Genomic DNA, 20,981 nt, shown 5'->3' on the forward strand with positions numbered 1-20,981 from the left:
TGAGTACCACGCTCCATATTTTCAAGCATAGTGGTGGTTGCATCATGTTATGGGTATGCTTGTAATGGTTAAGGACTGGGGAGGTTTTCAGGATAAAAAGAAAGGGAATGGAGCTAAGCACAGGCAAAATCCTAGAGGAAAACCTGGTTCCGTTAGACACTGGGAGATGAAATTCACCTTTCAGCAGGACAATAACCTACAACACAAGGCCAAATCTATACTGGAGTTGCTTATGTAACAATTGCTAAACACTATGGGCTACTGTATGTTTAAGCTTAAACTCTATTGGACCAGTTAGGTTCGCTACTGGCGCAGTAGGGAGAAATGAAAACCCCACAACTGAATAATTTAGGAAAAGAATGTCGGCTTGTATTTTGTAAATAAAAATACTTACAAAAACAATGAATCACCTTGAGGAAATATTGATATGTGAAATGTGTAGAATGAGCTCAATATGAATGAAATACATCAAAAGACTTAGATATCGGCCATATACAGTGGGGCAAAAAAGTATTTAGTCAGCCACCAGTTGTGCATGTTCTCCCACTTAAAAAGATGAGAGCGGCCTGTAATTTTCATCATAGGTACACTTCAACTATGACAGACAAAATGAGAGAGAAAAATCCAGAAAATCACATTGTAGGATTTTTTATGAATTTATTTGCAAATTATGGTGGAGAATAAGTATTTGGTCAATAACAAAAGTTTATCTCAATACTTTGTTATATACCCTTTGTTGACAATGACAGAGGTCAAACGTTTTCTGTAAGTCTTCACAAGGTTTTCACACACTGTTTGTCACGCCTTGGTCATGGTATTTTGTGTTTTCGTTATATATTTGCTCAGGCCAGGGTGTGACATGGGTTTATGTTATATTGTATGTTCGTATTGGGGTTTGTAGTATTTGGGATCGCGGCTGATTAGGGGTGTTGTATAGGCTTGGCTGCCTGAGGCGGTTCTCAATCAGAGTCAGGTGATTCTCGTTGTCTCTGATTGGGAACCGTATGTAGGTAGCCTGGTTTCGCTTTGTATTTCGTGGGTGATTGTTCCTGTCTCTGTGTAGTTTCACCAGATAGGCTGTAATAGGTTTCACGTTCCGTTTGTTGTTTTGTATTTTGTATTAGTTATTTCATGTGTCGCTTTTTCCAATAAAGTCATGAGTAACTACCACGCTGCCTTTCGGTCCGACTCTCTTTCGACAAACGAAGAACGACGTTACAGAATCACCCACCACACACGGACCGAGCAGCGTGTTAACAGGCAGCGACAGCTTGAACAGCGAAGGGAGGACGTTATGGACAGCAGAGGCATGGAGTATACAACGTGGGAAGAAATCGACAGGTGGGCGGCCGACCCAGAGAGAGTGCAGGAGCCCGCCTGGGATTCGCTGGAGCAGTGCGAAGAGGGCTATAGGCGAATGGAGTCGAAAAGAAAAACACGGCGGCGCAGAGCGAAAACCGAAAGTAACCCCCAAATATTTATTGGGGGAGGGCTCAGAGAGAGAGTGGCTGAGTCAGGAGTCAGACCTGAGCCTACTCTCCCTGTTAATCGTGAAGAGCAGTTGCAGTGGGAGAGGCTGCACCACTTGGAGAATTGGACATGGGAGGAGGAACTGGACGGAAAAGGACCCTGGGCTCAGCCTGGTGAATATCGCCGTCCCAAGGAAGAAATAGAGGCGGCTAAAGCGGAGAGGCGCTGGCATGAGGAGGCAGCACGGCGACGCGGTTGGAAGCCCGAAAAGCAGCCCAAAAAATTTATTGGGGGGCTTAATGGGAGTATGGCTATGCCAGGTAGGAGACCTGCGCAAACTCCCTGTGCTCACCGGTGGGCTAGAGAGACCGGGCAGACACCGTGTTATGCTATGGAGCACACAGTGTTTCCAGTGCGGGTGCATAGCCCGGTGCGGTTCATACCAGCCCTTCGTATTGGCCGGGCTAGAGTGGGCATCGAGCCAGGTAAGCTTGGGCAGGTTCGGTGCTCAAGAGCTCCAGTGCACCTGCACGGTCCGGTCTATCCAGAGCCACCTCCACACACCAGTCCTCCGGTAGCAGCTCCCCGCACCAGGCTTCCTGTGCGTGTCCTCGATCCTGTAGCACCAGTTCCAGCACCACGCACCAGGCCTTCTGTGCGCCTCGCCTGTTCAGCACAGCCAGAGCCTTCCTTCCCTCCTGCGCTGTTGGAGTCTCTCGCCTGTTCAGCACAGCCAGAGCCTTCCTTCCCTCCTGCGCTGTCGGAGTCTCCCGCCTGTTCAGCGCTATCAGAGCCTTCCTCCTCTACAGCGCTGCCGGAGCCTCCTGCCTGTTCGGAGCAGCCTGAGCTGCCAGTCTGTAGGGAGCTGTCAGTCTGCAAGGTGCTGTCAGTCTGCATGAAGCAGCCAGAGCTGTCAGTCTGCAAAGAGCTGTCCAGTCTGCAGGGTGCTGTCAGCTTGCATGGAGCAGTCAGAGCTGTCAGTCTGCATAAAGCAGCCAGAGCTGTCAGCCTGCATGGAGCAGTCAGTGCTGTCAGTCTGCATGGAGCAGTCAAAGCTGTCAGTCTGTTCGAAGCAGCCAGAGCTGTCAGTCTGCATGAAGCAGTCAGAGCTGTCAGTCTGCATGACGCAGCCAGAGCTGTCAGTCTGTATGAAGCAGTCAGAGCTGTCATACTGCATGGAGCAGTCAAAGCTGTCAGTCTGTTCGAAGCAGCCAGAGCTGTCAGTCTGCATGAAGCAGCCAGAGCTGTCAGTCTGCAAAGAGCTGTCAGTCTGCAAAGAGCTGCCAGTCTGCAAGTAACTGTCAGCATGCATGGAGCTGCCAGAGCTGTCAGTCTGCAAGGAGCTGTCAGTCTGCATAGAGCAGCTAGATCCGCCAGTCAGCCATGATCTTCTAGATCTGCCAGTCAACCAGATTCTTCCAGATCTGCCAGTCAACCAGTCTCTTCCAGATCTGCCAGTCAACCAGTCTCTTCCAGATCTGCCAGTCAACCAGTCTCTTCCAGATCTGCTAGTCAACCAGAATCTTCCAGATCCGCCAGCCAGCCAGGATCTACCGGAGCCTACTACCTGCCTGAGCTTCATCTCAGTACTGGGCTTCCTCTCAGTACTGGGCTTTCTCTCAGTACTGGGCTTCCCCTCAGTTCCGGGCTGCCCCTCAGTCCCGGGCTGCCCCTCAGTCTCGAGCTGCCCCTCAGTCCCGAGCTGCCCATCAGTCCCGAGCTGCCCATCAGTCCCGAGCTGCCCCCTCAGTCCCGAGATGCCCCTCAGTCACGAGCTGATCCTCAGTTCTGTGGGGTTCTGGGTGAGGACTATTAGGCCATGGTCGGCGGCGAGGGTGGATTATCCCAGGACGCGAAGGGGAGGAACTAGGACATTAATGGAGTGGGGTCCACGTCCCGAGCCGGAACCGCCACCATGGACAGACACCCACCCGGACCCTCCCTATGGTTTTGAGGAGCGTCCGGGAGTCCGCACTTTAGGGGGGGGGTTCTGTCACGCCTTGGTCTTAGTATTTTGTGTTTTCTTTAATTATTTGATCAGGCCAGGGTGTGACATGGGTTTATGTTATATTGTATGTTCGTATTGGGGTTTGTAGTATTTGGGATCGTGGCTGATTAGGGGTATTGTATAGGCTTGGCTGCCTGAGGCGGTTCTCAATCAGAGTCAGGTGATTCTCGTTGTCTCTGATTGGGAACCGTATGTAGGTAGCCTGGTTTCGCTTTGTATTTCGTGGGTGATTGTTCCTGTCTCTGTGTAGTTTCACCAGATAGGCTGTAATAGGTTTCACGTTCCGTTTGTTGTTTTGTATTTTGTATTAGTTATTTCATGTGTCGCTTTTTCCAATAAAGTCATGAGTAACTACCACGCTGCCTTTCGGTCCGACTCTCTTTCGACAAACGAAGAACGCCGTTACACTGTTGCTGGTGTTTTGGCCCATTCCTCCATGCAGATCTCCTCTAGAGCAGTGATGTTTTGGGGCTGTTGCTGGGCAACACGGACTTTCAACTCCCTCCAAAGATTTTCTATGGGGTAGAGATCTGGAGACTGGCTAGGCCACTCCAGGACCTTGAAATGCTTCTTACGAAGCCCCTCCTTCGTTGCCCGGACGGTGTGTTTGGGATCTTTGTCATGCTGAAAGACCCAGCCACGTTTCATCTTCAATACCCTTGCTGATGGAAGGAGGTTTTCACTCAAAATCGCACGATACATGGCCCATTCATTCTATCCTTTACACGGATCAGTCGTCCTGGTCCCTTTGCAGAAAAACAGCCCCAAAGCATGATGTTTCCACCCCCATGCTTCACAGTAGGTATGGTGTTCTTTGGATGCAACTCAGCATTCTTTGTCCTCCAAACACGACTTGTTGAGTTTTTACCAAAAAGTTATATTTTGGTTTCATCTGACCATATGACATTCTCCCAATCTTCTTCTGGATCATCCAAATGCAATCTAGCAAACTTCAGACGGGCCTGGACATGTACTGGCTTAAGCAGGGGGACACGTCTGGCACTGCAGGATTTGAGTCCCTGGCGGTGTAGTGTGTTACTGATGGTAGGCTTTGTTACTTTGGTCCCAGCTCTCTGCAGGTCATTCACTAGGTCCCCCCGTGTGGTCCTGGGATTCTTGTGATCATTTTGACCCCACGGGGTGAGATCTTGCGTGGAGCCCCAGATCGAGGGAGATGATCAGTGGTCTTGTATGTCTTCCATTTCCTAATAATTGCTCCCACAGTTGATTTCTTCAAACCAAGCTGCTTACCTATTGCAGATTCAGTCTTCCCTGCCTGGTGCAGGTCTACAATTTTGTTTCTGGTGTCTTTGAGGTTGTGGACAGGTGTCTTTTATACTGATAACAAGTTCAAACAGGTGCCATTAATACAGGTAACGAGTGGAGGACAGAGGAGCCTCTTAAAGAAGAAGTTACAGGTCTGTGAGAGCCAGAAATCTTGCATTGTTTGTAGGTGACCAAATACTTATTTTCCACCATAATTTGCAAATAAATGTATTAAAAATCCTACAATGTGATTTTCTGGATTTTTTTTCTTCTCATTTTGTCTGTCATAGTTGAAGTGTACCTACGATGAAAATTACAGGCCTCTCATCTTTTTAAGTGGGAGAACTTGCACAATTGGTGGCTGACTAAATACTTTTTTGCCCCACTGTATCCTGCCTATAGTTTACTAGGGTGCACCCAACTCTATATTAATCTGAGGGTCTCTCAGATTTCAATGGTCAAAGTTCAATAGCAATAGAATAAACATGAATCCACAGAAAAACACAACCCAATTCACAAATACTGACTTATAAACCACTATGACATTGGTAAAATTAAACAAAACAAAATATATATATATATGGCAAGACTTCAAAATGGTTGTCTAGCAATGATCAACAATCAATTTGACAGAGCTTGAAGAATTGTTTTATAATAATGGGGAAACATCGTACAATCGAGGTGTACAAAACTCTGAGAGGCTAACCCAGAATGACTCACAGCTGTAATTGCTGCCAAAGGGGATTATAACATGTAATGACTTAGGGGTGTGAATACTATTTCTGTATTTTATTTTCAATAAATGTGTTAACATTTCTAAAAAGATGTTTTCACATTGTCATTATGGGGTATTGGGTGAGAGCAAAATACACTGCTCAAAAAAATAAAGGGAACACTTTAACAACACAATGTAACTCCAAATCAATCACACTTCTGTGAAATCAACTGTCCACTTAGGAAGCAACACTGATTGACAATACATTTCACATGCTGTTGTGCAAATGGAATAGACAACAGGTGGAAATTATAGGCAATTAGCAAGACACCCCAATAAAGGAGTGGTTCTGCAGGTGGGGACCACAGGCCACTTCTCAGTTCTTATGCTTCCTGGCTGATGTTTTGGTCACTTTTGAATGCTGGCTGTGCTTTCACTCTAGTGGTAGCATGAGATAGAGTCTACAACCCACACAAGTGGCTCAGGTAGTGCAGCTCATCCAGGATGGCCCATCAATGCGAGCTGTGGCAAGAAGGTTTGCTGTGTCTGTCAGCGTAGTGTCCAGAGCATGGAGGCGCTACCAGGAGACAGGCCAGTACATCAGGAGACGTGAAGGAGACCGTAGGAGGGCAACAACCCAGCAGCAGGACCGCTACCTCCGCCTTTGTGCAAGGAGGAGCACTGCCAGAGCCCTGCAAAATGACCTCCAGCAGGCCACAAATGTGCATGTGTCTGCTCAAACGGTCAGAAACAGACTCCATGAGGGTGGTATGAGGGCCCGACGTCTACAGGTGGGGGTTGTGCTTACAGCCCAACACCGTGCAGGATGTTTGGCATTTGCCAGAGAACACCAAGATTGGCAAATTCGCCACTGGCGCCCTGTGCTCTTCACAGATGAAAGCAGGTTCACACTGAGCACGTGAAAGATAGGATACAGACGTGACAGTCTGGAGACGCCGTGGAGAACGTTCTGCTGCCTGCAACATCCTCCAGCATGACCGGTTTGGCAGTGGGTCAGTCATGGTGTGGGGTGGCATTTCTTTGGGGGGCCGCACAGCCCTCCATGTGCTCGACCTCAGAGGTAGCCTGACTCCCATTAGGTACCGAGATGAGATCCTCAGACCCCAGGCGTTGTGAGACCATATGCTGGTGCGGTTGGCCCTGGGTTCCTCCTAATGCAAGACAATGAAAGACCTCATGTGGCTGGAGTGTTTCAGCAGTTCCTGCAAGAGGAAGACATTGATGCTATGGACTGGCCCGCCCGTTCCCCAGACCTGATCAGGCGTTTTTTGCTGTCATTTTTGATTTTGTTGTCAATGGGTTGATTTTCCAAAGAAAAAGTTTTAGGGATTCATTCAGATTTGTGTTATTTTAGTGTTCATTTTTGAGCAGTGTAATTGAGCACATCTGGGACATCATGTCTACGCTCCATCCACAAACAAAAAAATAAGTCGCCACATTTGCACCATTCAGACTATCCAGGAGTTGGAGCGGAATGCTTTAGTCCAGGTCTGGGAGGAGATCCCTCAGGCAGACCATCCACCACCTCATCAGGAGCATGCCCAGGCGTTTGTAGGGAGGTCATACAGGCACGTGGAGGCCACACACACTACTGAGCCTCATTTTGACTTGTTGTAAGGACATTACATCAAAGTTGGATCAGTGTGGTTTTCCACTTTAATTTTTTGATCTTCAGGGTGTGACTCCAAATCCAGACCATGGGTTGATAAATTTGATTTCCATTGATCATTTTTGTGTGATTTTGTTGTCAGCACATTCAACTATGTAAAGGGTGGTCCTTCAAAAACATAAATCAGTATTTAATATGAATATTACCTGGAGAAGAATCACCCGTTCTCTCAAGTTGTTCCAGCAATGTCTTAAAATGTGTCTCTTTGGTAGCGTGGGGTTGTTCAGAACAGGGTGGTCCTTCACTGGCATCAAAGTGTGGTCCTTTGTATAGGAGACAGAAAATAACAGCCAAAAATAACATTTGTTGCAGCCCACCTTTCTGGGCGAGCTGTACATTTAAAAGAAATCCAAAAGTAGGCAGTTCAAATTACAAGTCAAACTCCCACCTGTCAGCTGAGCTTTGTGAAAAACTATTTGATCAATTAAATAATGTTTCATAATTTACAACACAACAGTACAACAACAAATCAAAATACCCAAAAATGACTTTTAAAATTCAATATATTTTATTACATGATATAATAGAAGAGTCCATTATGACATCACGAGTTCCAGAATGTTGACAGTGGACAGTCAACAATTCTGTAACCTGCTCTTCATTGTATTTATTCAGTCATCATTTATGAATTCATTTATTTCTATGGATACATGTTGCAAACTGTCCCTTACTGGTTTTAATACCACATTTTTTTGTGAGCATAGATGTGAGCATCATGGATGCAATGGTGACCCATCATTCAGGGCAGGTGGTGCAGAGCCACACCTGTTTAACTAGAAAATGTATTGCGCCAATAAAGCTGCATACAAACTTGGTCTCTTTTTTTTTGCTTTCTTGAGTGACACAGCTCCAAAATGTAGGTGTTTCAGCTTAGCTCAGTGCTTTCTGTGGTGGTGGGGTGGCCAGTGGAAAATAAGGTGCGTAGGGGTTGGTAATGTTCTCTAGTTGCCCTGTGATTGGCTCAGTGTTCTGTCACTCATGGGAATACTATGTCACTGCAAAATCTACGGGGAGAGGTAGAAAATCCGAGGCCCTTGGGTGCTGCCATAGAGTTACATTAGAAGTGCCCATCCAAGAAGGCTCAAAGTCATTGGCCACTGATAAAATTATGTCGAAATCGCGTTATATCTACCGTAGCTTTGATTGGACTTATCATGTCAACATCATGCTTTCAAACTCTTAGCAAGCAAGCTAGTTGAATCAAGTTGACAATCTACTGGCAAATCCCTTTCAATCCTTGTCATATGAAGATAAATTATAAACAGATAAAACATTATTGGACATAAACATTACACAAGTTGGAAATCGCAAATTCAACCATGAGTGGTTTAGAAGGAATCGGTGGCTAACTACAAGCATTGCAAAGCAATCACTAGCCTGCTATTCAGTGGAGTGGGTGTGTGGTCCAAGTCTGGGTTTAAGGGTCTCTTTTCCAAGCTTAAAAGGATAAACATTCAACATTGGCCATGCTGTCAATCCAGCACGACTGCTCACTGACTCAAAACTACTGGAAACACAGAACTGGGTAATCTCAGACTTCAGTGAGTTCGAAACAACTGGGAACTCTGACAAAAATTAGCTCTGACTGGGAAAATACGTTTTGAACAGTCATCCAACTCGGAATTGCAAGTCGGGAACTCGGAACTCTGAACTGAAGATCACTGACATCATGATTCGACCTTGTTTTTTTCAGAGTTCCCAGTTGTCTTGAAAGCACCATAAATCCTGAGAATACCAGACTTTGATGACAAAAATTTGATAACAAAATTTGCCCACGAAGGACCGCCGCGCCACCTTCCTGTTCAAGTGAGCACAGCACAAGGTGAGTCCAAAAATGTCTTGTATGGTGCTGCATAAATGATGTAATATGCCAGGGAGATATGTATACTGTAGCTAAGAAAGTAATACTAAGTTTATGTTGCGTAGTAAGCTGTTACTAGCTCATGTGCCTCACCCTAATAATTTGGTCCCTTTTCCCCTCAAGTAGCCGAGTAGTTAGAGCGTTGGACTAGTAACCGAAAGGTTGCAAGATCGAATCCCCGAGCTGACGAGGTAAAAATCTGTCGTTCTGCTCCTGAACAAGGCAGTTAACCCACTGTTCCTCGGCCGTCATTGAAAATAAGAATGTGTTCTTAACTGACTTGCCTAGTTAAATAAAGGTCAAATAAAAAAAATATATATAGCCTACTGTGATCTTGGTGTTGCACATGTGGCCTATAGCCTGTTTTAGAGAAATGTCATCATCGAATATTGAAAGAGCTTTCATTGTCTGCTTTACATGCTCCCTTTATTTATCCTGCGGGTCTAACTTGAGAGCAGGCACCGCAAGTACAGGCACCACTGCGCTCCGACAGTCAGCCGGCTGTGGATTGATCTCAATGAGGACACATCGTTGAGCAACATGACATGATATAGTCTTCTCTCTATTGTTTGGGTAATCACAATTCAGATTTCCCCCCCCACTTGAGCGATACAAAAGTTTTCACCCGCCGTTGCTGTTTCCGTCGTTCTATTGAATTGAAGAAGGGAAGGGAAAAAAAGGTGATATCCAGCTGATACAGTTTACAGCTGCTAAGACGTCATGTCACAAGGCCCTACTCTGGGAAGTGTCGGTAGACATACGGTGGCACTCTGCATTAAGTGCGGCTTTAGCGTGGCAGGTTCCATCAACGCCGTTTGCAACTACTGCAAGAGAGTACACGGCGCTTGTAAAAGGCGCCGCTTGTGAAATCAAATGTGTTCACCTCGCTATGTAGAGCTTTAAATAAATACCCTCCACTACGTCCCGAGTCCGACGGTCATACAGTATAGGAACTTTGAAACGGGGACACTTCATTTCCAGTTGGGCAACATCGTGGAAGACGTGGGGTCGCTCCCCACTCAATAATGGTTGGCTATTGTGAGGAAAGACTGGTGTGGTCATAGCAAATGTCTTGAATTATAAATGAGGGATAGAATTGGCTTAGGGGGTAGATGAATGGATCCTTGCATGAGAGGTGGTGTGTGTGTGTGTGTGTGTGTGTGTGTGTGTGTGTGTGTGTGTGTGTGTGTGTGTGTGTGTGTGTGTGTGTGTGTGTGTGTGTGTGTGTGTGTGTGTGTGTGTGTGTGTGTGTGTGTGTGTGTGTGTGTGTGTGTGTGTGTGTGTGTTCTAAGAATGGGTTACTGAACAGTCTGAGGTCTGTCAGTGAAAGCAAGTGAGTTTGGAGGAGATGGATGCGTTTCCCATGGGGGTGAGGCGGAGAGAAGCATCTAGGCCATTGATTTTCAATGTTCCCTGTGCTTTTAATGGGCACCATGACCAGGAGTAGATCAAGCCAACCAGACACACACCCACTCACACCGACTACATAGCCTTTTGAGGTTCATTTGTTGCTTTTAACTCAAACTACTCTCGCTCACTTTTAGACTTGAGCATGAACCCGAGCTAGGTGTCCCTCTCTCTCTCTCTTCCTCTCTCTGTCTCTCATCTCATCTGGGCTGGCTTTCAAGGAGCCAACATCTGATAGAGGTCATAAAATCTCCTCATTAATTAATGAGAACCACCTGCTGTGCCAATACCAGAGTGGGACTCCATTTCAGTCTGAGAGAATTGCAACAGGGAGCGTGGAGAGGGTGAGATCTATACTATATACTGTGTGGTTGTGTAAGGATGGGTGTAAGGATCAGGGCTCTAGATAAGTTTCACTGGGCTGAGAGCTGAGATCAAACCTGTGCCAAAGTCTTCCTGAGCAGGAAGTTGCCTGAGGGACAGACTTCAGGTGCACCTCTCTGTCGAGTTCCTTCTTGGTGTTACGCTGTTTTGTGTGTATATGACACTGCAGGTTGAGCAGGTTTCTATGGACTCTTACCTTGCACGCGGTTGACTTTGAAGCAGGCAAGTCGTTTGATGCATTGGGTTTGGCCTAGAGCAGACCTATACAGGCCTGAAACTCCACAGCGCTGCTACTACTTTTCATCTTTTGAATATTTCCCTTTACAGGGACGGATTCAGACCTGGGACAGCCCGGTTAGTGGACTCTCTGAATAATGAATGGCATTAACCAATACATCAACTACAAGACCTTGACGGTCAGATTTTAATACCCTGGCCTAGACTGAGAACATCTAAAAGCTAGGGCTAACACTTAGAAAAAAGAGATGTAAGCCTAGCATTGTGCTAGTACATCCTGCACCTCTTCTGATACTTAAACTTATTTACTTATTCTGGTATTGTATACTGTTATTTTGGGACATCTGATGAGAAACAAACTGATGATTTGAATTCTATGTGCCACTTTTGAAATATAACGAACACTGGAGTGTAACCAGAATTGGGATAAAATCCCTGATCCTCCCTCCCAAAACAACAACAACACACACACACACACACACTCTATCTCAATCCCATCCAAATCCCCCCACTCATTCATTAGTTCATCCGCCTGGGTTTTTTTTTTATGTGTTGCTCTTTTGTCACACTGCATAAACAGATTATGTTGAGCCTTATATGGCTGATGTGGCGTGATAGAGAGAGTGTGGATCAGCCATCTCTGCTATCTACACCGCTGTGAGGATAGAGGATCAAGAGGGGAGAGGGGTTAGCGGAGATGCTAGGCTAATCAAGCGCAACGATCATAAGAGGCATTAGCGCGACAGAGTGGGAGTCCTGACCTTGTTTTGACTGAGCGCGAGGAGAGAGGGGGAGATAAAAAATAATAATAATAATTGAGCGAGAGACCAATCAGGCGGTGGGAAAAAGAATAGGACGAAGGGTGAGAGCGCACGAGTGCAATCAAAAGAGGAGTGACAGCGAAGGGGCGAGAGGGAGTAGGTGATGAAAAAGAGGGTGGGTGGGTGGGTGGGAGAGAGAGAGAGGGAGGGAGAGACAGGGGGCAAGTGTTTGGTCACTGAGCGAGCGTGGGGATAAGTGTATGGTTAATTACTGCCACTCTGTTTCTGTCAGCAAGCAGGTGACTAGCTCGGGCTCCAGTGGAATGGCTGGCCACTCTCGCCTTCCCTCCGTGTGTCTGTCTCCTTCACGTCCCACCCCTTAGTCTCTCTGCTTGACTTCTCTTCTCCTCCCCTCCTCTCATCTGTCTTCACTTAGTCGCCCTCCTCCTCTCCTCTCTTCTCCTCTCTGCTCCTCCTCCACTCTAAATTCTCCTCCACTTGTCCTCTCCTCGGATTGCTCCTCCTCTCCTCGGTCTTCACACCACCTCACCTGCCATCAGTTTCTCCCCCTCCTCTTCTTTGTCTACACTCCTCCTCTTCCTCCTCTACTCTATTCCCTCACTCTACTAGTCCCCGCCCTATCAGCCACACCCAGCAGCTGCCTCTCCGGCTAATGAGCTGTGAGAGGGAGGAAAGGGGGGGGGGTGAGTGAGTGGAAGAGACAATGAGAGAGAGCGAGAGCAGGACAGGGTGAGCTATCCTCCTGTAGTTAATTCATTCTCCTCGACCTCAGTCATTGTTAACACTCACTGGGGTTTGGTTCATCTACTCACCTGCTGCCAAGCAAAGCTAACACATTACTGTGCCAGGCTAGCACATCCATCCATTTACATACACACATACATGGCTGTCTGTCTCTCACACTCATACACACACACATACAAAACAAATAATATATTGCATAACAAATTCAGCCATGAGTGAAGGGATAGAAATGAACACTCCTGAGTATTGCAGGTAGCATGTCTATTATACCTCACACGGTCACTCACACACACAAACATTATTTCAAAAAATCCTGTTTATCTTTCAAATCCTATTGTTATGATACCTGACAACACACGCACAAAGAGGCAAAGCACTTCCGGGCAGAAAATAGCAGAAACAGTGCTCCGCGCACACTCCACACACACGCATGCACACAAACACTGCCCCGTCTACATGCGCCAAGTCACTAACCCTCATTTGGCCAGTTAGCAACAAAAGGTCCCGTGCCAGGGGACTTATGCTATTGTAATGTGAGTGGGAGCAAATACACCTGTCCAATGAGATATACCCAGATTAGAACCTGCCTCTTCCCGAACAATCTATTTATACAACTAATAGGAGGCTGGGTAGGGTCAGAAGTGGGTCATATAGTACCTTCCTTCTATATAGCTGGGATAGGCGGCTCCCTGGGAAAGAAGAAATGTCTGGAGTTGCCAGGGCCACCTTCTGAGGATGTGTTTCAAACCAATTGAGGCCATTTTCTTTTAGGCTTGGGGCAAGTATAGCTTCAGTATAGGGCCGCTGGTAGGAGAAAACACTGAGACAGTCGTCTGAGATGGCTAGAATTCCTTATTGACGCCGTCCATCAACGCGACTTGTTATCCACAACAGTGTTCCAAAAGCCAGGCAGAATAGCTCCTGGGTGGTTGAAATGGGTGTTGTTGAAATGCACTTAGACATTTCAGCAACACCCACTTCAGTGAGCTCTCGAACCGCATCTTAACAACACCCATTACCACCCAGCAGTATTTAAACAAGCACACAGGTTTCTTGGTCTCACGGCTTTAGCTGGTCTGTCTGTCTGTCTGTCTTCATTGTCAACGTCTTGTCGTCACTCGAAGGAGTGTGACAACATGTTCAGAGGCATTGTTGTTAAGTTAGAGGAAGAATGTGGGACAGTCACGGGGCCCTAGTGCCACGTTCACATGCTAGTCGAAACTTTCTATTTCCTGGTTGTGATGTTGGAAATACGACTTTGCTTCGTTCGTGTGCTTTTTGGTCAGAACAATTCTTCAACCAATATGATGTTAGCTAGCTTGATAAGCTTGCTAACATTGATCTGACTTGGATGGTCATCCAAGCTAACTAATCTAGGGTGAGAGAATGTTTTTGTTACCTGTCTTTTAATGAGAAACTCATCTTAATTCAATCAGATAAGTGTGTAACTGTTGCCAAATAATGACATTAACACATATTGCTAAGAATGGGACAGTAGGGTGACTGCTCTAGCTGGTCTCGAACTCAGGCCACAAGCACCAATGACAAACAACCTAACCACTGTCCCAATAAGGGATATCTCCAGGGTATGTGCTTATTGGGCCAGTATAGTTAGGCCCTGTCCAGAAGAAACCCGAACCCCTCCTCCCTCGGCACTTGTGTAGATCTGAAACAACTTGATAAGTGTAAGAAATATAAGGTGAATACACTTTGAAGTAAATCTCAGCTCTGATAAAAGTACACTCAAGAAAATTAACTGAACAAAAATATCAATTGAACACGTAAAGTGATGGTCCCATGTCTCATGAGCTGGAGAGAACAAATCCCAGAAATGTTCCATACGCACAAAAAGCTTATTTCTCTCAAGTTTTGTGCACTAATTTGTTTACATCCCTGTTAGTGAGCTTTTCTCCTTTGCCAAGATAATCCATCCACCTGACAGGTGTGACACATCAAGAAGCTGATTAAACAGCATGATAATTACACAGGTGCACCTTGTGCTGTGGACAATAAAAGGCCACTTTAAAATGTGCAGTTTTGTCACACAACACAATGCATGCTGACTGCAAGAATGTCCATTAGAGCTATTGCCTGATAATTTAATGTTAATTTCTCTACCATAAGCTGCCTCCAACGTCATTTTAGAGAATTTGGCAGTACTTCCAACCGGCCTCACAACCATAGACCACATGTAACCACACCAGCCCAGGACCTCCACATCCAACTTCTTCACCTGCAGGATCGTCTGAGGAGGGGTGGGTGTGCTGATGAGTATTTCTGTCTGTAATAAAGCCCTTTTGTTTGGGAAAGCTAATTCTGATTCGCTGGGCCTGGCTCCCCAGTGGGTGGGCCTATGCCTACCCATGGCTGCACCCCTGCCCATTCATGTGAAATCCATAGATTAGGGCCTAATGAATTTCTTTCAATTGACTGATTTCCTTATTTGAACTGTAACTCTGTAAACACTTTGAAATTGCTGCATGTTGCGTTTATTTTTTTGTTCAGTATATTTTATGGATCATAGTGATTCAGGACTATCATTAAAACAGGTTAAGATGCCCCACCAACATTAGACAACTATACAGAAAGCCATTAAATTGCTGAAATAAGTCAACAAAATCAATGATGAGCGAATAGTCAGATTAATAACTGATACCTTACACAGATAAGGTGTCAGATCAGAATATCGTGAACCAAGAGCTGTGAGTCCAAATCCCAGGTGAGGTCATGTTGAATAATAATTGCTGATTAATTGAACAAGCACAATGTAATCATGTATGTCAAAGTGTGTCAAATATGTCAATTGAAAACACTGTGTCTTAAAAGCACTGTGTGTGTGTGAGTATCGCTAACCTTGCCAACAGACAAAGAGCTATGAATGGAGGGCCTTGATTGGCTTGGCATCAGTAATGTGATGTGTGTTTTGGGGGGTGGCACAAATGTTTTTTCGCCACATTCCCATGAAACATGACTAGAACATCAATGTGCCCAGTTTTCTGTAGGTTAGGAGAATATTCCATCCCGCCAAACATACACAGAGCATGCTTGCCATGTTCTCAGAATATAAGATATTCATGTTCTTGACACGTTTTATGGGAGTGTTGCAAGAAAATTTATTTGTCAAGTTTTCGGAGGGTTAGGAGAATATTCCATCAATGTCCCACCAAACATACACAGAACATAGTTGCCATGTTCTCAGAAAATAATATATTAATATTCTAGTCATGTCTTCTCTTAACCTACAGAAAACTGGACACATTGATGTTTGTGCAACGTCCGCATGAAACATGTCTGGAACATTCATATTTTCAGTTCTGAGAACATGGTAAACCGTTCTGGATAAATTATATTTTACATTAAGGGGATGGTCTCTTGGAAAAATGCCTTGCACATCATGGGAACATTCCTATGAAAACGTTAGTTAATGACCTAATGAGACTCTTAAGGGAACTTTCTCTAAAGTTGTGGGAACGTTTGTTGTTAGCTGGGATTCAAGTGAAACTTCCCACTGGGAACTAGGCGCTTCTGATAACTGATTGGACATGAAAGCGGCAATCCCTCAAAAAGACAGATTGATGCAATACAATACCAGGTCAACTGCAGCAGGCCTAAAGGCTTGACATTCAATATGTACTCAACTGTCAAAAAACAGGAATTAACAAGAAATGTCCAAGAAAGGTAGCCTCCCTTGAAAATATGTAATTTCTGTGCGTAGTGTTGTGTGCACAAAAACACAAATTGCTATGCATAATTTGTTGGGAAAATCCAGCATTATTAATCCGAATAAATATAATTAATTTGAACAACTCTGGATTTTTCTGAATGCTCAAAACTGTCGCATCATTGCCAATTTCTGCACCTTGAGCACCTAGCACACTAAAAGACCTGGCTCACTGTCCACATTACTTGTGCGAGTTGTGACATCTTCGAGTCCAAGTGTCAACATTCATTTATTAAATTAGTCCCGCTTGAAGCCACAGTCCTTACCCGATGTGTCCCACATGTTCAGCTCAATCCTCTGTTTCTCGATCTCGAAACTCGCCGTGTAGTTCTCGAAGACAGTCGGGACATAATTCTGAAAATAAACATTTCAAATGGCAAAATTAAAACCTAAATCTGCCCAATGATGCAAAATGATACCATGTTCCATTCCCACTCATCTCGGCTGATAGTCTGTTTTAGGCTTATTCCTATATCACATGTAGGTTATGTGCATATGGCAGACACCATATTACTTCTGAGCCAAATCTAAGACACATGGCCGGCTAAATGTATGTCATTAAATGAAAAATATGTGCCATAGATTTAGGCTATATACATTAGGCTATAGACGGGATCTAAAGCCTACAAACTTTAGAATTATTAAATGTTTTAAAACATAGTTTATGGATTTGCCTGATGCGCGCTTGTGCGCGCATGGTGCGAACGCTAAACGTATATTTGTATTTTATTTAAAATAATGATTTATTTATTTACAATCGTACAAACTTCGTAATACAATCGCAATGACGTACCTCTGGATACGAGTCTTTGGCGAATACATGAAGTAATGCCGTTTTGCCACATTGCGTATCGCCGACCACCACGATTTTACAGCGGCTGCCCTTGCTCTCCATAGTGCCGTCTATTTGGTTATGATGCGTCGCCTTCTTTTCATTTAGCTACACTCCAGAATAGTCCCCAAGTCAAAGTGTAGAAAGTAGATACCGGTGAGATTTCCCTCCCTGTTTTCAGTTGTATTCCTCGCTGTGTGTGCCTTCCCGAAGCTTTGACTGTCAGACTCAGGACTGTAATAACTCTTTAGCGCGCCTGCATAGCCTACTCCACAATGTTCCTGTTGGCCACCGCTGGATGCTGACAGAGCGTGAGTTTGTATTTTCACTTTCCTCTTTAGACCCGCCCATCAGCCTCTAACAACCAATGAGAAGGTCTGAGGAGCTAACGTTTATTTGCATGCCAACTGTTCGGGATAATGTCATAATCATCCATCAACAACACCTTTGATGAAATCTGAAGAATAGTTTTGTCCCCCTTCCTTTGTGAAATAAATCCCCCCCCCTTTACAAGAACACATACCCCTATCTCTCTCTCTCTCTCTCTCTCTCTCTCTCTCTCTCTCTCTCTCTCTCTCTCTCTCTCTCTCTCTCTCTCTCAGACACAAACACACACTTATCTCTCTCACCCATCTCTCATATACTGTAATCTCCTGGTATTTTCCCTTTTTAAGATTTGACTGAACCTTACCATGCTTGGCAGTAGTGGTTGGTGCTAGCTGGTTAACGCAAATGCCATGCCGTGAAAAATGAGTGGCATACTGAATCCAGTAGAGGTTGTGTATTCTGTGATTCTAAAATGAATATCCACACAATTATCTTCATCAGTGCTCCCTTCGTGACACCTCTGGTCTACAGGGCAATCTCTCCAAACACCTGCAGAGATTTAGTTCTGTGGTTCCCGAGATCACGGTCAGAAGCAACACGTCTGCACTGGTCTTGCATTGACACAATGACCAGGTTTCTATCGCCATCTTCTGGTGAGAAAGGGCACACAAGAATATTGAGCGTCCAACTCCAACTCCAAATCCCACTTTGTATTATATTACATATGCCATTTTAGCAGACGGTTACATCCAAAGCCATTTACAGTAGTGCGTGCATACATTTTCACAATGCAGTGTTGTGTTGTATTACAGAACGGGACTGTCAGACGTGGGTCCCCACATTGTAGCTAGGGCTTACAACATGGAAGCCAGGACACACACGAGTTAAATGTGTTTTGAGAAAAGGGATAAGGAATACTTTCCATCTCGTGTTGACAGACATTGTAATATCACACTCGAGGAGAGGCCATAGGCTGCATGGAGCTATTTTCTTCCAATGGCCATTCTTTCCCATTGACTTGTTGGTGTGCATCCTTGCACAAAGAGGATGCCATTGCCATCCATTCAGCTGCAGGTGGCAGCACAAGACAATGCACAAAGCGATGGACACAACAACTAGCGACATGTATTCATCACTCTAGAGAACTCTTTCCACTGCTCCAGAGTCCAACGGCGGCGAGCTTTACGTCACTCCATCCGACGCTTAGCATTGCGCGTGGTGATTTGAGCCTTGTGCGTGGCCATGGAAACCCATTCCATGAAGCTCCAGAGGAACAGTTCTTGTGCTGATGTTGGAACTCAGTAGTGAGTGTTGCAACGGAGGACAGACGATTTTTAAGTGGTATGCCCTCCACCACTCAGCGGTCGCGTTCTGTGAGCTCGTGTGACCTGCCACTTCACGACTGAGCCTTTGTCGCTCTTAGACATTTCCACTTCACAGTAACAGCATTACAGTTGGCCGGGGCAGTTCTAAATAGGGCAGAAATGTGCCGTACTGACTTGTTTGTAAGGTGGCATCCTATGACAGTGCCACGTTGAAAGTCACTGAGCTCTTCAGTAAGGCCATTCTACTGCCAATGTTTGTCTCTGGAGATTGCATGCCTGTGTGCCTGATTTTTATACACCGGTCAGTAACGGGTGTGGCTGAGAAGCCACGAGTTTGAAGGGTTGTTCATATATGGTGTATGTCATCGTTCTCCCCCCACACACCTGTAAAAACAAAGGTATTATGGACACATAATAGTACACATACCATGGTCACCTATGGGAGGGTCTAATTTCATAAGTAGCCTACATTAGTGTTGTATAGTTTTTATAGCTTAAGAAATTGGACTCTTCTATGAAGTTGTTGGTGTGTGCATGTGCCGAAAGCTCAGCTAGCTTGACATGTCGCTGGTGGAGCTACCAAATTTGAGACTTTTCGAATGGCTCAAACGGTTTGAAGGCGTGGGGTCAAGTGTGTTTGCGGGCAGAGGATTACTGGTTCGAGCCCCCATGGGGACATGGGCAGTGGAGGAGCTATACTATTAGCAGCACACTGTCGTCAGTTTCGCGTGCTTGTGTGTGTTGCGCCTTTGCCCACTCTTTCTGACCTATAGCAACTGGGTCGTTCCACGAGCACATTGTGCGTCTGTTTGACATTTTAAGTAGAAATGGTGCACATATAATGACATTTAAATTGCTGTTATATTAAATGAAGTGAAATTAAACTTAAACATGTGTTTTCCCAAAATACTGTTTCTGGCCTAGAAACCCAACAATGAACTGTTACTCATTTTAAGCCCAAAAGCCTGGTTAATAAAGATAAAGCATTTCGCTACACTCGCATTAACATCTGCTAACTGTGTGTATGTGACCAATAACATTTGATTTGATTTGATACCCGCAAGAGCAGTGTCTGTCGGTTTCTTATTTTTTTCTCTCATTGTTATTCAATTGTTACTATGCACCTGCCACAAAGACAGCTCAAATGTGCAAGTGCCTTTTGAATTTTCACCCACTTAATCCAAAAATGTCTCCAAATTGTCACCATCATTGCAAACCCCTAGTTATGTTCTTGCTTTGACAGTCATTTCTGAAGGTAGTTTATTTTGTGTGATTAATGATTAATTTATGTCTGTCCGTTATTTGAACTGAACATTAGTTTTAATATGGTGAAAATATTCTTTAAAAAAAAAAACATTGAAAGAAACATTGAACATTATAATAGTCATACCATAATGTAAAAGCAAGTGAGCTGGTTCAACTTTTTTGGGGCAATTTTTTAAATATTTTTTTTTAAGGCTGCTTGTTTGCCCCTCAATCAGACCCTACAAACAAGAGGAGTAGGAAGTGAAAAATGTCAGCCCTGTCCTCCAAGTGCCAGGCTCTCTATTAACTCAGGCATTTCCTGCCATGCCCCTTGGCCACATCTTTATCACCTAGTGACTTCCTGTTTCACAGACTGGGACAACACAAAAACTTTCATGACTGCCTTTTGCAGTTTTAGGACCCCTCAACTACAGGTTCCATTATGCCAATGGTTCCACACTGGGTCTAATTGTAAGGAACCTCGTCCTCCTCTTCTGAGGAGGAGAAGCGAGAAGGATCGGAGGACATAAACTGAACACTACGAAATACAAAACAATAAACGTGAAATGAACGAAACAGTCCCGTGTGGCGACACACATTGACACGGAAGACAAACACCCACAACCCAAAACTGAAACCCAGGCTACCTAAGTATGATTCTCAATCTGGGACAACAATTGACAGCTGCCTCTGATTGAGAACCATACTAGTCCGAACTCAAAAACCAACATAGAAAAACAAACATAGACTGCCCACCCAACTCACGCCCCTGACCATACTAAAACAAAGATAAAATAACAGAACTATGGTCAGAACGTGACACTAATAGTATTTTTACACAATGTAATTTAATACGTGCCCCTGTTGCTGCAGTAGGCCTATTGTTGTTGCCAGAGAATGTCTTGAGATCAATAATAGATTGCAAAATTGGACCAAAATGTTTAAGCTTCTTGAAAATTATTGTTCT

General features: G+C 44.9%; 1 protein-coding gene across 1 annotated transcript in view; it reads right to left on the reverse strand.

The window, feature by feature from the left end:
- LOC118364796 (rho-related GTP-binding protein RhoN-like) overlaps nucleotides 1-17,417 on the reverse strand; it is a 73,191-nt gene extending 55,774 nt beyond the window's left edge. Inside the window, exons 1-2 of the mRNA XM_035746519.2 lie at nucleotides 17,079-17,417; nucleotides 16,552-16,639 (exon numbers count right to left, since the gene is read on the reverse strand). Coding sequence (XP_035602412.1) covers nucleotides 16,552-16,639; nucleotides 17,079-17,180 — 190 coding nt within the window. The 5' untranslated portion in view covers nucleotides 17,181-17,417. The remainder of the gene's footprint in view (nucleotides 1-16,551; nucleotides 16,640-17,078) is intronic.
- Between the last annotated feature and the right edge of the window lie 3,564 nt (nucleotides 17,418-20,981).

Source organism: Oncorhynchus keta, chromosome 3, assembly GCF_023373465.1.
Source record: "Oncorhynchus keta strain PuntledgeMale-10-30-2019 chromosome 3, Oket_V2, whole genome shotgun sequence".
Lineage (NCBI taxonomy): Eukaryota > Metazoa > Chordata > Actinopteri > Salmoniformes > Salmonidae > Oncorhynchus > Oncorhynchus keta.